The sequence below is a fragment of the Vombatus ursinus genome, unplaced genomic scaffold (assembly GCF_900497805.2).
Source record: "Vombatus ursinus unplaced genomic scaffold, bare-nosed wombat genome assembly UNPS02014822.1, whole genome shotgun sequence".
Lineage (NCBI taxonomy): Eukaryota > Metazoa > Chordata > Mammalia > Diprotodontia > Vombatidae > Vombatus > Vombatus ursinus.
The window spans coordinates 2,883,733-2,899,005 of record NW_020954600.1 but is presented as its reverse complement, the minus strand read 5'-3'; the positions used below and the strand labels follow the sequence as shown (position 1 = coordinate 2,899,005).

General features: G+C 44.0%; 1 protein-coding gene across 1 annotated transcript in view; it reads right to left on the bottom strand.

Moving 5' to 3' along the window:
* Window positions 1-7,583: 7,583 nt before the first annotated feature.
* Window positions 7,584-15,273, bottom strand: part of SYT13 (synaptotagmin 13) — a 45,559-nt gene continuing 37,869 nt past the window's right edge. Inside the window, exons 5-6 of the mRNA XM_027837651.1 lie at window positions 13,384-13,513; window positions 7,584-7,920 (exon numbers count right to left, since the gene is read on the bottom strand). Of these exons, the coding sequence (XP_027693452.1) occupies window positions 7,616-7,920; window positions 13,384-13,513 (435 nt within the window). The 3' untranslated portion in view covers window positions 7,584-7,615. The remainder of the gene's footprint in view (window positions 7,921-13,383; window positions 13,514-15,273) is intronic.

Here is a 15,273-nt window from a genome sequence, read left to right as displayed (position 1 = left end):
TTGCCTTCTATCTATTCTGCCTTTATCTTACATGTACCTAGTTATTTATATGGTGCCTCATCCATTAGAATATATGCTCCTTGAGGGAAGAGACTATTTTTGCCTTTCTTTTTTTTTTCTTTTTCTTATTTTTTTCTTTGGCACTTAGCCCAGTGTCTGGCACACAGTTAGTGCTTATAAATTCTGGTTGACTGATGAGTAAATGTTTGTGAAATAGAACTGAAGTCAAAAGACATTCTGAAATGAGTCCCACAGTGTTTATCCTCATCCCATGATCTAAAGATATGGATACACATCAAGGTACTCAGAATGTTAACTTCTGACATTCCATGGGCTGTGTTCTAAGGTCCATCCCAGTGCTAACATACAATGGTCTAAGGTCCCATTCTGCTCTGACATTCCATGTTCTAAGATCCTTCCTATCACTGACATTTTATCTTTGTAAGCTCCCCATTCATTTCCAGTATTCTATTTTTAGTGCCCCCTCCAGATCTGGCATTCTTTTCTCTGTATTCTAAAGCCCCTTTCATTTTGACATCCCATGTTCTATGTCCTAAGCTCCTCCTCCATTTCTAATATTCTATTTTTAGGATCCCTTCCAGATCTGACATTCTGGTTTTGTGTGTGTGTGTGTGTGTGTGTGTGTTTTAAAATCCCTCCCAGTTTTGACATCCCATATTCTACGTTCTAAGCTCCTCCTCCATTTTTAATCTATTTTAGGGTCCTTAGAGATCTGGCATTCTTTTGTTTGTGTTCTCAAGTCCCTCTTGGTTTTGACATCCTGTATTCTATGTTTTCAGGTCCCTCTCAGCTCTGACATTCTATGTTTGCTGTTGTAACATAGCTCTAATGTTTTATATTGTGAAGTCTCTTCCATCTTTGACATTCCATGTTCTAAGGCCCTTCTACCTCAGATATTCAATTGCTAAAGGATCCTTCCAGTGCTGACATCCCGCTCTGTATTTTGAAAAGTTTCTGTCTACTTTAACCTTCAGAGTCCCTTTATGCTAAGGTTCCTTCTGCCCTTATTGCTGTTTTAAGGTCCCCTCCAGCCCTGGCATTCTATGTTCAGAGCTCTAGTTTAAAGGATAAGGATAAATGTTATCCATCTTAGGCCAGGCTGGTGGAATTTGTTGTCTTTCTTCCTCACTGACTTTATTTCATAGAGTGATAGGACCTAGGACTGGAAGGAACCTTAAAGATCATTTAGTCTGATCTTCTCCTTTTCTAGATGAGGGAGCTTGAGGCCCAGAGAAATTAAGTAAGTTGCACAGTGTCAAGGTGTGACTTCCATCCACAAATGACTGCCAGATCCTTCCCACTCCCACCAAGACATCTCTTCTCCACACTATCCATCTCTAATTCCTTCAACCATTCCTTCTAGGACAAGCTTTCCACCATCTTCATTGCTTTTCTCCAGATATTATTAATTGTTAATTTCCCTTTAAAAGAAAACTGAATACAAAACTCATGATAGGGTTTAACCAGCAATTTACTGCCCCACAATATCAACTCTACTACTTGCCCCTCCACCATTAGAGATTCATTCTTTTGGTTGTGGAAGGACAAGTCCTGCTGTGAATCTTCTTTTCTCTAGGCAAAGCATTCCCAGTTCCTTCAAATGATCCTTGAATAATAAGTTTTTCAGTCTTTTCCATTCTAGCTGCTCTCCTTTGGACACTCTCCAAGTTACCAACATCCTTCCTACAATTTGATACCTAGAACCAAACACTATACTACAGGTATAATCTGACCAGGACACAGGACATCAAGACTGACCCTCAAAAATATCCATCTTTTAGATAAAGAGTCTGGATTAGGTCATCCCTAAGGTCCCTATGAACCTAAAACAGATTTGATATAGAATTCTTTCACTGCATGGAAGCGAACTGGAGAGGTGCCAAGAAAACCACAGGTACCAGTGATCTTAATTACCAAGTCTAATGGACTATTCTTCATCCTCATCCTTCATGACCTCTCAGTGGCACCTGAGACCATTGCCCACATTCCCTAGGAGATTCTCTCCTCAGTGGGTTTCTGCGACACTGCTGTCTCCTGGTTCTACTTTTACATATCTGACTTCTCTTTCTCTGTCTCATTTACTGGTTCATTCATATCACACACACACACACACACACACACACACACACACACACACACACATTAACCTTGGGTGTGCCTGTCCTGAGGTTCTATCCTGGGTCCTCTTCTTCTATCTCACTTGGTAAACTCATCAACTTCCATGGGTTCAATTATCACCTCCAATCAGATGATTCTAAGATCTATATATCCAGCCCCAGTCTCTCTCTTGAGCTATCATCCTGTATCACCAACTGCCTTTTGGACATCTCAAACTGGATGTCCTGTAGGCACCTCAAATTTAATATGTTCAAAAATGGAGCTAATTGTTTTTCCCCTTGTACCACCTCCACTCTTCCCAACTTTCCTGTCACTGTTGAGGGCATCATCAACTTCCTAATCACCCAGGACCACAACCTGGATATCTTCCTCAGCTCCTCATTCTCCCTCACTCCCAAATATGCAATCCATTGCCATGTCTTCTTGTTTCTACCTCCACATTTCTCTCACTCTCTTTCTCATATACACATCTATAATATATAACATATTGCATATTATACACACATATGTATGTATGTATGTATGTATGTATGTGTGCACATGTACTTCTCTCCCCTCACCCAACCACCACCCTAGATCAGACCTTCCTTGCCTCTCACCTGGACTACTGAAATACCCTTTTAATTTTCCTCTCTGCTTTGACATTCCCCACTCCAATCCATCCTCCACCCAGCTGCCAAGGTGATTTTTCTAAAGCCCAGATTTGCCCAATGTCACCCCTCTACTCTGTCGGTCTCCCTGTGATCTCCAGGATTCAATATAGAGTCCTCAATTTAACATCTAAAGCTCTCTGTAACTTGACCTCTTCCTTCCTTTCTGATCTTCACATGCTTCATTTTCTTCCATCTGCTAGACCAAGGGACCCTGTGACACTGACCTCCTTGCTGTTCTTCCTCTCCCATCTCTGAGCTTTTGAAGTGTTTGTCTACCGTGGCTAGAGACCCTCACCCATCACCTCCACTTTTTAGCCACAGTCAGCTCAAATCCCACTTTCTGTAGGACTTTCCTAGTCTCCTCACCCCACCCCCCAAGCTGCTAGTGCCTTCTGCTCTCAGATTACCTTCCATTTGTTCTGCATATCTTTTGAATGTACTTAATTATTCATATGTTGTCACCCCCATTAGAATGGGAGCTCCCTGAGGGCAGAGTATATTTTTGCCTTTCTTTGTATCGCCAGAATATGCTCAGTGTCAGGTCTGTAGTAAGGGCTTAATTAATGCTTGTCGACTGACTGATTGACTGGTAGGTAATGAATAGAATTACTCATCAGAAGCCTACTGCTTAATTCAATCTAGGCCATATTTGCAGTTGAATTTGGCAGTGGGGTTGCCTTTATCTGCTTCTATGGGTCTCCTGGTTTCTGTGATATCCTCTCTTCCCCTTCATCTTTAGCTGGGTCCTTTCAAGACTCAATTTGAGTGGGAATCCCTTTCTGATGGATGAAGGAGGGACTAGGATATCCTGTAGGCACCTCAAATTCAGTATGTTCAAAAATGGAGCTTATTGTCTTTCTCCTTGTAACTAGGCATGGGACACCCCTTACAAGCACCTGAAACAAATTGTGAGTTTGGACAGACTGTTCTTGGGTGTCCTCAGTCTCCTCTTCTAGGCCCTGTTGCTTTTCTCCTCTTTCTGTCACTCCTTTCCCCCCACCCCTCTGTGCTATAGGGACACAGCAGCTTTCTACTTTCACAGATCTTTCTACTTTCTTCCTCCTCTGAACTTGGTCTCTTTAAGGGATCTGAAAAACTCAACTACATTGAACTATAAAGAACTAACAGTGGGTCACCTCTCCCAGTGAGATCATAGGACCATAGGATCATAAAATCAGCCCCCAAAAAGACATCAAAGACTGTAGGGTGATAGTTCCAGAGCTGGAAATGACCACGGAAGCCATCTTGTCCAACCCCTTCCCTTTGCATTTATATTTCAACAAGGTGATAAAGCCTTAAGTCGGATGAATGAAGCCCTAAATCCAATATCAGTCAGAAGTAAGGCAGGAGGAGGAAGCCTTTTTAGGGTCAATTGAGCCTTCTTGGGACCCTTGAAATCATGCCACCCAGGCACTCCTCTGGAGCACTCTGCCTACAATAGATCCAAGTGGAGCAGGACCAGACTTCAGTTAGAATGCAGGCTGGCCTGTTGGGTGGTATTCATCAAGCCAGGCCACAAGGAATATGGTTCAGTCGAGCTGCTGTCAAGGCTGAGACCACAATGTGGCCTGCTGTGTGGCTGAGCCGCCATGTATACTGCTGCCCCTACAGCTTCACCTTGCCGTGCACACACTGTCTTATTAACAGGAGGGAAAGAGAATGCCTGTGAGCAGAACCAAGAGGCCATGAACCCTGTGCTTTTAGAATAATAAGTGTGTCTGGGATTAAAGGAGAAAAAGGAATTCAGACATAGAATCTGGCCACTCTCACTCCACAACCTTCTGCACCAAGAGAATGTTCCCAGGTCACTGCTCAGAGGCTGGCTTTGCTCCTCCCTAGCTCCAGTTCCTAGGCTCTCTCTCTCCAGTGCCAGTCTTCCAGTTACCAGGCACATCAAGTTCCCATTCCAGAAGACAAATGGAGAGCTCCCAAGAAACCTCTGCAGCAGGGAACAAAGGTTTCAAGTTCCACCAGTAGAATTCTAATAGGAGATGCCAAGGGTGATCTACAGATGGGGTGACATGCTATCCTGACGTCTCTACTACGTGGCACACAGGAGACAGCAAGGGAGCAAGATTCAGGAGGTGTGGTTTCAAATCCTGATTCTGCTACTCACTGTCTTTGTAGACTCAGGCAAGTCTCTCCCCTTCTTGGGGCTCAGTTTCCCTATGTGGTCAATAAAGGATAGAGTAAATTATCTGCAAAGTCCCTTCAGCTCCAGTATTCTGTGTTCTAAGACCCCTCCAACTCTGACATTCTGTATTCTAAGGTCCCTTTGAATTCTAACATTCTATGTTCTAAGGTCCCTTCCAACTCTGATATTCTATGTTCTAAGGGCCTTCCCACCTCTGACAATTTATGTTCTAAAGTCCTTCCCAAGTCTTACCTTCTATGTTCAAAGGTCCCTTTCACCTCTGACCTTCTATGTTCTATGGCCCCTCCCAACTCTGACATTCTATATTTAAAGTCCTTTCCAATTTTTACATCCTAAGTTCTAAGGGCTCTTTTCACTCTAACATTAAATGTTCTATGTTTTTAGGTTCTAACTGTGACATTCACATTCTACATTCTAAGGTCCCAACTGGCTCTAGCACTCTGTGTTCTGGATTATCAGGTCCCTTCTAGCACTGATGTTATGCTTTATAAGCACAAATATTCTATGAGTTTTGGATTTTATTTTTCCCATTGGAGTGAGAGATCTACTTTTTTGTCTTTTAGAACACTGAAAGATAAGTGTTTGACTGATAGGACTCCGGTTCACATACTTCTGAGTACCTGAGCTCAACCTCTCAGATCTAGAAACCATAGCTGTGCATACTTCTACAACTTCTCTGATGTTTCCTCCTAGAAAACCAGAAAGGAAAGACAGTGAGTCAAGTCAATAATAACACTGTGGATACCTCATTTAAAAAAATGCTCAAGGAGGCCCCCGAGACTGTCTGGGCATCTCTCCTACCTACTACTTCCACCCTGCTCAGGTATCGTTCATCCAATTTTAGATACAGCTAAACCAAGATAATTAAAGACCAAGGGAGATGCCTCGTGCTCCTCAGTGAATCAAAGGCAGGGAATACATAGCATCCAGGTGTCCCTGGGCTCACGGCACAGAGTTCTGTCCGCTCAACAGTATCAGCTTACAACACATGTTCTATTCATGCAGCCAGCTCTTTGGAGACTCTTATGCTAGAGAAGGAAATTCCCAGATCTAGAACTGGAAGGGACATCAGACAACCCCTTTATTTTTACAAGGGGTTAACTGAGGCCCTGAGAGGGGACTCATCCAAAGTCACATAGGTAGTAAATGTCAAAGGCAGATTCCGAACCTGTGTCCTCTGGTTCTAGAGCCAGGACCTCCCACTGTACTACAGCTGCCTTCCAACATTGTGGCCAGTAAGCTGAGGGGTCACATTTGCCAGAGGCCAGTCTCCTTATAAATGTGCACCAAGAAAGTGGTTCATCTCAGACATTGTATTGGGTGTGGATGTCACAAAGCCTCGTGCAACTGCCCATTTGCTAATGGGTGGACCCTTCTGTGCATCACCAAAATGCAGAGGAAAGCTTGATTCAAGGACTACACAATTAAATAAATAATGGTAGCTGATATTTCTGTGGCACTTTACTCCTTACAAAAGGATTCCCTCACCCAGTAAGGTAGGTAGCAGCCTTAGTGTCTCCATTTCACAGATGAGAAAACTGAGACCCAGAGGCATGATGTGACTTGCCTATAGTTAACATGGAAAGTAAGTGATGGGGCCAGAAGTGGAATCCAGATTATTTTTGGTTCACAGGGGCATAGGATTTAAAGCTGGAAAGGGGAGAGAGGTATTTCCAGAACTGTGATTTAAAAACAAAAAGGAATTAATATTTAATATTTAACAAAAAGGAATTAATTATTAAAAAATAGTTGGTTACTTCATTAGGATCATAGATTTGGAGATGGAAGGGATGTTAGAGATTAGTTAATTAGAGTCTAGTTATTAACTCTAATTAGTTAATAACTCTGGTTATTAGAGTCTAGTTAACCCATCTCATTTTACAGAAGAAGTGAGAGGTCTTCACCTCTCTCGCCCAAGGCCACAGGGGTACTAAGAAGTAGTGTCAAGATTTAAACCCAGGCCCTCTGACTCCAAACCTAGCATTTGGGTTCTCCATCACTGGATGTATTCAAGCAGAGTTTGGATCTGTGTTTAATAGATGTTTCTTGATTAATTTGAATGACTATGTCTCAGATGTGCTGTAGAATTTATTCCTGGGTCATTTTGGCCCATTTTGGATGGGAGATTAGACCTTGAAAGTCCTTCCCCATTGACATTCTGGGGTTCTTTTAAGTCTTAAAAAAATAGGGAAACCTTTATTTACCCAATAAAAGGGAACATGGTGTACTAGAGCAGGCATTTCAAACATAATGAAATGTTTGTTAGATCAAGCTTTCCTTTGCCTTTTTCCAGGACCTGTCTGCCCATCTGTGTGTGGGCTGTCTCATGCACACAGGCTATAACTCACCCTTCTTTTTGGCAAGTAGGAAGAGAATCACTGTACGCACTCAGTAGCATGACCACCGAGGTCCTATGTCTGCTCTGTGATCAGAGATCAAAGGCCTTTTCCTTAGCACCCAGTGAGTGCTTAATAAATGCTCATTGAGGGATGTCCTGACTGATGGAGACAGGAATCCTTGGGGGCCTCAGCCTTCCCAAGCATGTTCCATGGTCTCCTGAGGCCACAGTCTACTGAGAGTGGAATGGGGAGAAGGCAGGGAGATGGCTAGACGAAGGTGGGCGAGACAAGGAGGAGGGGCCTCGGCATCATGGCGGAGGCCTTGCGGGCTACATCTGGAGCTGGTGCCACATGGCGATCTGCCGGCGGGGATTCTTAAGCATCTCTTCCCAGTGGCTGCGCTGGGTGCCGGAAGAGTGCAGGCCCAGGCTGCAGTGGCCAAGCACGTGGCTTTGGCCAGCCTCGTCCTGACCCAGCATCTCTAGCTCCACGCTGGAGGCCCGCAGGAGGTCATCGGGCACCTCGAACATGATCATCTCATTCCACACTGGGTTCAGCTTGTGTTTGGCCCGCTTTGTCTGCTTCTTCTTGAGTTTCAGGGCTTGATGCTTCAAGGTCACCTTGATGGAGACATCTGCAAAGGATGGGGGCATAAAGGGTGGAGGGGAGAGTAAGAGAGATAGACTTGGTAAGTTTCAGCATACTTGTCTCCCCCAGCTGGTCTAGAAGAGAGCCATGGGGGCCCCTCTGCAATTCCTTGGGGCCCCAGCTAAGCCAATAGTCAGGGAACAGGGGACAGAGTGGAACAAACCACAAAATCCTAGAATTTGGGAGCTGGAAAAAACCTGAGGGGCAACCTGATCCAGCCTCCTTTTTGGCAGAGATGAAGAATGTGGGCATTGGGCCAAGGAATCCAACCTCTCACCCCATATGTTCCTGCCCCCTCATCCATCTGTTTCTAAGAATATTGTATGGAGGTTCTCCTGGTGGGATTTTAAGTAGTTTGCTTTTAGGGATCATAGCATTCAAGCTGGAATGAATGCCGGGCATGGTGGCACATGCTTATAATTCCTGCTATTGAGAAAGGCTGAGACCGGTGGGCTGCTGGAGCTCAGGAGGTCTGAGGTACAGTAGTCTAAGCCTATTGGGGATCCGGGAAGAACACGCCCAGCCCCTGAGAGCAGGAGGCTACTGGCCTCCCTAAGGTGAGGATAACCAGCCCAGGTCAGAGAGCTACTCATGGTCACGAATAACTATAGCTCAAATCAGATTCTGTTAAGTGAAGGGGAGGGGTTCCAACTAAGCACTGTAAGAACTGGAGATGATAGGGTCGTGGACTGAGAGTTGGAAGGGACCTCCGAGGCAATCTAGTCCCCCTTCCTCATTTTATGGATGTGGAAACGGAGGCCCAGGAAGTGAAGTGACTTCAATTCAATAATTGGGTTCAATAGCCATTTACGAAGCACCTACTATGTGCCAGGTACTGTGCTAAGCCCTTGCCCAAGGTCACACATTAGTAAGCATTTGAGGTAGGATTTGAATCCTGAGTCAGCCCTTGTTCCTCTGTACCAAAAAGAGAAAAAGAGCTAAGGATGGAGATGGGGAAAAGGCAACTCTCCAAGTACAAATGGGGGCTGGGAATAGTCAGCATTCAACCTCCTCTCACTTGTTTTCAATGTCCTTCCAAGTCCATTGGGATGACTCGTCTCTTGGCTGCCTGGCTGCCTGGATTCCTTTTTCTTTGAAAAAGGTTTTTTGCAAACATAAACTTTGGCTCTGCACTCACAGATTTAAAGCTATAAGGGACCTGAGAGGCCATCTTATCCTACATTTAACAGCTAGGGAAACAAAGACTGAAAAAAGCAGTTACTTGCCCACAGTCACCCAATCATAGACCTCAGATCAATGGTCATCTATTCCAACACCCTCATTTTACAGATGAGGAAAGTGAGGCCCTCAGAAGTTCAATAACTGTCCCAAGTTTACCCAGCTAGGAAGTATCCATGATGGGATTTGAACCTGGGTCCTCTAGCCCCAGAACCAGTTTCATCTCTCTCTCACACTTGCCTCTCAGCCTTCAAACCAACCTCTTCAGACTCCAAACTTCCAACTGTTCCACGTTGCATACCAACCCAAATTTCACTGAAGGGAGCCAAAGTAGATGCCCTGACCCTGAAGGTGAAAGGATTCTATATGTACTGCCAGAAACTTCTCCCAGGAATTTTAAGACCAAGGCCAATATAGAAATTCATAATATTTAAAGTTGGGAGAGACCTTAGGATAATCTGGTCCAATTGTCTCATATTCCAGGTGAGAAAACTGAGGCCCAGAGTGGGGAAGGGGCTTGACCCAGATCACCCAGAGCAAAGATTCGATCCCACATCCCCTCATGCCAAATGTAATGCGTTTCTCATTGCGCCACGATAGATTGTCATACACAATCTAGCAGCCAGAGCCAGTTTCAATTAGCTCAGGGTTATGGAAGCTAATGTGGGAGTAATTACAACTTAGTGTTTATTGCTATAATTATCACCCCTCGGTGGTTAGCGCTTCACTTTGCCAATGATATTTGAGAGACAAGAGCTGTAAGAGAACTGACCTGAAGTGAGCTATAAAGAAAATCCAGTAAATCCAATAAACATTCATTAAGCACCTACTATATGCCAGGCACTATGCTAAGGGCTGGGGATACAATTAATAAAAAGAAACACGGTTCCTGCGCTCAAGGAGCCTACAGTCTGGGGGAGAGAGAGAGAGAGAGAGAGAGAGAAGCAAGGGATGGAAAGGAAGAAGGTGAAACTGACTTTGACTTTGTCTCCTGGCTTGGGATTCCACCAGTGTTGCTGATGCTGGTATTCCCAAGCATCCAGCACTATCCATTCAAGGACTCCAAAGCCAAGACTCAGTATCTCCATCTTGTAGCTATAAAGGGGGCCAAAGAATCCAGGGTAAGTTGTATGATGTCATGGAAAGTGCCAGTCTTGGAGTCATGGGACCAGGGTTCTCATCTCAGTTCTGCTCCTTACAGGTGATTGATCACCTCTGGGGTTTAGTTTCTTCCTAACAATTAGAGTTATTGCAAAGGGGAAGGGGCTGCCTTGGGAGGTGGGGGGCTGCCCCCCAAGGGCTTCTAGCATGCTCTAATTCTATATTCTGAGAGCACAGTGAGATTCTAGGGCAATGACTGAGAGATTCCTGTCCTTTTGGTATGTGTGGTTTAGTGGGAAAATCCATGAGTTGGGAGACAGGAAACTTGGGTTCAACTGGGCTCTGTTATTTATTAGCTGTGACCTTGGGCATGTCATTTTTCCCTGGGCCTCAGTTTTCTCTTTTGTAAAATGAGGGAGTGGAAATTAATGAGCTCGGAGGCACTTCCTGCTCTGAGTTTTATGGTCCCGGCCCTTCCAAGTCCATATCATCAGCCCAGGAGTCCACACTGGTACCAAAGGCAAAGAGACTTTTAGAGATTCTGGGAGCCCTGGCATCGAGTACAGAAAGTCTCAGGGTCCTGGGCCCTGAAAGGAGGACATTTTGGGAGGCACTCTGGTCCCTGGAAGAAGCAGATTCTCTGAGCCACGAGCTCAATCAGCTAGCCCAAATACCTTCTGCCAACATATACACTCAGCTGGTATGAAGGTGGAGAACTGGCAAATTCTGAAGAGAAGGAAGGCTGAAGCTAGACAATGGTTGTGTCCCCAGTATAGTGGCCAGATGGCTGAACTTGGGATCAAGAAGACCTGAATTCAAATGCTGTCTGGGACACTTCCTAGCTGTGTGACCCTAGGCAAGTCATTTCATCACTCTGTGCCTCAGTTTCCCCACAAGTAAAATGGGAATAATAATAATAGCACCTACCTCCTAGGTTGTATTTTGCCAACTTTAAAGCTCTGTATAAATATTAGTTGTGATTATTATTATTATCAGCCAAAGAGTAAATATGTGTGCAGTGGCAGGGAAGCCAGGGTGTTCTTATAGGTGGAATTATATAAATGGCTGCAATTTGAAGAAATCAAAACCAGGAAAGCTATATAAATAATAAAAAGCAATACAAAACAAGAAACTGAACTCAGAATCAATGCAATGACCAATCCTGACTTCAGGGGTCAGAGGACTATGATGTTAGGCATGGCAGAAGTGGGCAGACACACTGCTGGGTCATTCATTTTTATAAATTTGTTTTTCTTGTGACAAGAGACGGTTGTGGGATGAGGAGAAGGATATGCTCTTGGCATAGAAAATAAAGACATTAATAAATTTTAAAAATATGCTTTTAACATGTTTTATGAATGTATGTGAAGCAATCTACAAGAGGATGAGGGTCTGTGTGTTGTGTGTGCCTGTAAGTGCATGAGTATGTGTGTGTATGCAAGTGTATATGTGTATATGTATACATATATGTGTGTGTACACATATACGCATATACATATGTGTATGAGTATACATGTAGGGGAAAGTGTATATGTGTAAGGGGCCTCCTACATAGCTGTATTAAATTGTAATACAACTATGACTCCCTGCCCATAATAATAAAAATAATAAACAAGAATAATTTCCATTTCTATAATGCTTTAAGAAACTTGGAAACATTTTCTCATTTAGTACAACCCTGCAAGGTGGATACCGTTATTATCCTCATTTTACAAAGGAGGAAACTGAGGCTAAGAGGTTTAGTGACTTGCCCACGGTCACACAGCTGGTGTCTGAGGTAGGATTTGAAGCCAGGTTCTCTTGATTCCAGTTCTAGCATTCTACCCACTGTCCATGGTACCGACGAAGGAGCATCATATCTGAAATCACAGGATCTAAGTTCAATCCTGTCTCTACCTGCAAGACCTTGGACCAGTTGCTATGCCTCTCTTGGCCACAGGGAGGGAATTGAGATAGATGACCTCTGAGGTCCCTTTCAGCTTTAGACCTATGACCCCGTGCAAGATGCCTCTGTAAAGCATTTTCCTTGAAAGAGCCCTGTAGTGTAATTTTACAGATGAAGAAGAGGCTGAGAAAGGTCAATTGCTCGCACAGCTACAGCGTCTGTGGCAGAATAGAAAGCCAGCTTTTCCTGTTTCCAACTCTAGCAGTCTCCTTACTAATTTTAAAGCTGGAAAGGAGTATTTCTATTTTATAGATGAAGAAGAAGAATCCCAGGATGATAGGATCTCAGAGATCAAGTCTAATACTATCTCACAGACAAAGAAACGAAGGCAGAGAAAGATGAAGTGATCTAGCCCTGGTCACACAGCTAGCAAGTATCTGGGGCAGGATTTGATTTCAGGACATCCAAATCTCAAGTCTATCCACTGTACCGCCTCAGAAAGGGAATTAACTTCACCGGTGGCAAGTTGGGCTCATGGACTTAGAGCTGGGAGGAAATGTAGAGATCCTCTGGGCCAGCAGCTCTTAAAGTATGATTGAGGGTCCCAGGGGCCCCTGAGACCCTTTCAGGGGTCCATGAGATCAAAACTCTTTTTGTAATATTATTAACATGTTTTAATTTCTCAAATGGTAAATATAGATGGATACATAAACAAAAGCTTTAAAGGGGAGGGGTCAGTCCTCAGTAATTTATAAGAGTGCAAAGGGGTCCTGAGAAGGCAGGGGAGAAAACAAACATTTATTAAGTGCCTACCAAATGCCAGGCACTGTGCTAAGCTTACAAATGTTATCTCACTTGATCCTCAAATCAACCCTAGGAAGTGGATGCCATTATTGTCTCCACTTAACAGTTGAGGAAACTGAGGCAGAGTAAGTGACTTGCCTCGGGTCACACAGCTGCTAAGTGTCTGAAACTGGATTAAAATTCAGGTCTTCCTCACCCTGGGCTTAGCTCTCTATACATTGAGTCACCTGGCTAAGACCAAAAAGTTTGAAAACTGCTGATCTAAACCAACCCCTTCATTTTACAAATGAGGAAACTGAGAGATAAATGAATTTCTCCAAACCACATGCATAGCAATAGGTACAACTGGTATTCAATCTCAGTTTTCTGACTCCAAATTCTGTCATCCCACATGCCTATCCCTTCATAGCTCTCTTCACACATGTCCCCTGGGGCTACAGGAAAGGCACTACCCATCACTCCCAATGCTGCCCCACTCACCCTTCCCTAGGACATCTTTGGATTGGTTGGAATGCAGATTCTTTGCCTTGATCAGGACCACGAGGAGTCGGTTGGCCGCCGGGAGGTAGCTGATGGAAAGGAGAACTTCACCAGAGCCAGCAGCAAGGGCCTGGGAAGGGAAGAAAAAAGGTTGACTCCAAGCCATCTTCAGTCTGAATGAGGTAGGGTCAGGGCCAATCACCTATCATGAAGTCTGGTGGACCATCAGGAAATCTTGCAACCACGGCAACAGCAGTGCATCCACTTTCAATACAGTTCCTCAAATTAGCAGAAAGAGCACTGGGTCAAATAAATCTGGATTCAAGACCCAGCTATGATATGTATTCTTTGTGTGACCTTGATTCCCCCAATCGATCTGGTCCTATTTCCTCATCTGCAAAATGAGGGGGGTGAACTAAATCATCTCCTTTCTGCCTCTAAGGTAAAATGTAAAAATTGTAGAGATCCTCTGGGGGAGCAGTTCTTAAAGTATGATTGAGGGCCCTCGGGACCCCCAAGACCTTTTCAGAGGGTTCATGAGATCAAAACTCTTTTTGTAATAATATTAATGTTTTAATTTCTAACATGCATGTGGTACAGTAGAGCTCTGGCCTTGGGGTCAGGAGGACCTGAGTTCAAACCTAACCTCAGACACTTGCCACTTACTAGCTGTGTGACCCTGGGCAAGTCACATAACCCCAATTGCCTCACCAAAAACAAAACAAAACATGACAAGTCTTTGGGGCAACTAGGTGGCACGGTGGATAGAGCACCAGCCCTGAAGTCAGGAGGATCTGAGTTCAAATCTGGCCTCAGACCAAACACTTGACACTTACTAGCTGTGTGACCCTGGGCAAGCCACTTAACCCCAATTGCCTAAAAAAAAATTTCTAACATGGTAACTAAAGATAGACACATAAACAAAAGCTTGTAAAAATTGAGAAGCAATTTGATCAGAGTCAGGAGCAGAAGAGTCAAGATTCAAACTAAGGTCAAGCAAGCAAGCATTTATTAAGCACCTACTATATGCTATATACATACTATAAGCGCCTCTGTACTGGACATTCAAAGACAATAACTGGGGCAATCTCTACTCAAAAGGAGCTCTCATCCTAATGGAGGAGACAACAAAGGCATATACAGGGTGTCCCAAAAGTCTTTGTTCATTTTAAGCTAGTAAAGCCTTATGGACATTAAGATTTTTGGGATACTCGGAATGAGCATATATGGAAAAAATAGAAAGAGAATAAATCAAAAGTCATTAAGTACAAGGTAATTAAGAAGGGAAGACATTAGCCATTGAGAGGATCAGGAAAGATTTCCAGTAAAAGGTCATGCTTGAACATTATTTTAAAGGAAGAGAGGGACACTAGAAGACTCAGGTGAGGAAGGAGTGCATTCCTGGTGTGGGAGACGGCCTAATGCAAAGGCTTTCCTGCATGAGAAACAGGGAATGGGGTTAGTGTGGTTGGATCGCACAGTGTAAGAGGGAAATAATTTCCAGAGGGGCTGGAAAGATGGGTTGGGGCCAGGTTGTAAAGGATTTTAAAAGCTAAACAGAGGAAATTATATTTTTTTGAATATAGGAATTTATATTTCCTAGAGGAGAGAGGGACTCTTAAATGGGGATGTGACACAGTGAAATCTGTGCTTGAGGAAAATCGCTTTCAGCAGGATTGAGGATGGAGTAGAGTGGTGAGAACCGAGGTAGAAGACCAAGCAGGAGGCTGGTGTGATCCTCCAGGCCACCAGTGATGAGGACCCAAACTAAGATGGCAGCTGCGTAAGTAGGGAGAAGGAATTGGGTGTGAAAGGGAGAGAGAAAGAAACTGATTGGCTGCATGAGGTGAGGGAGCAGGAAGAGCCGAGTCTAATAACAAGGGTATGAAC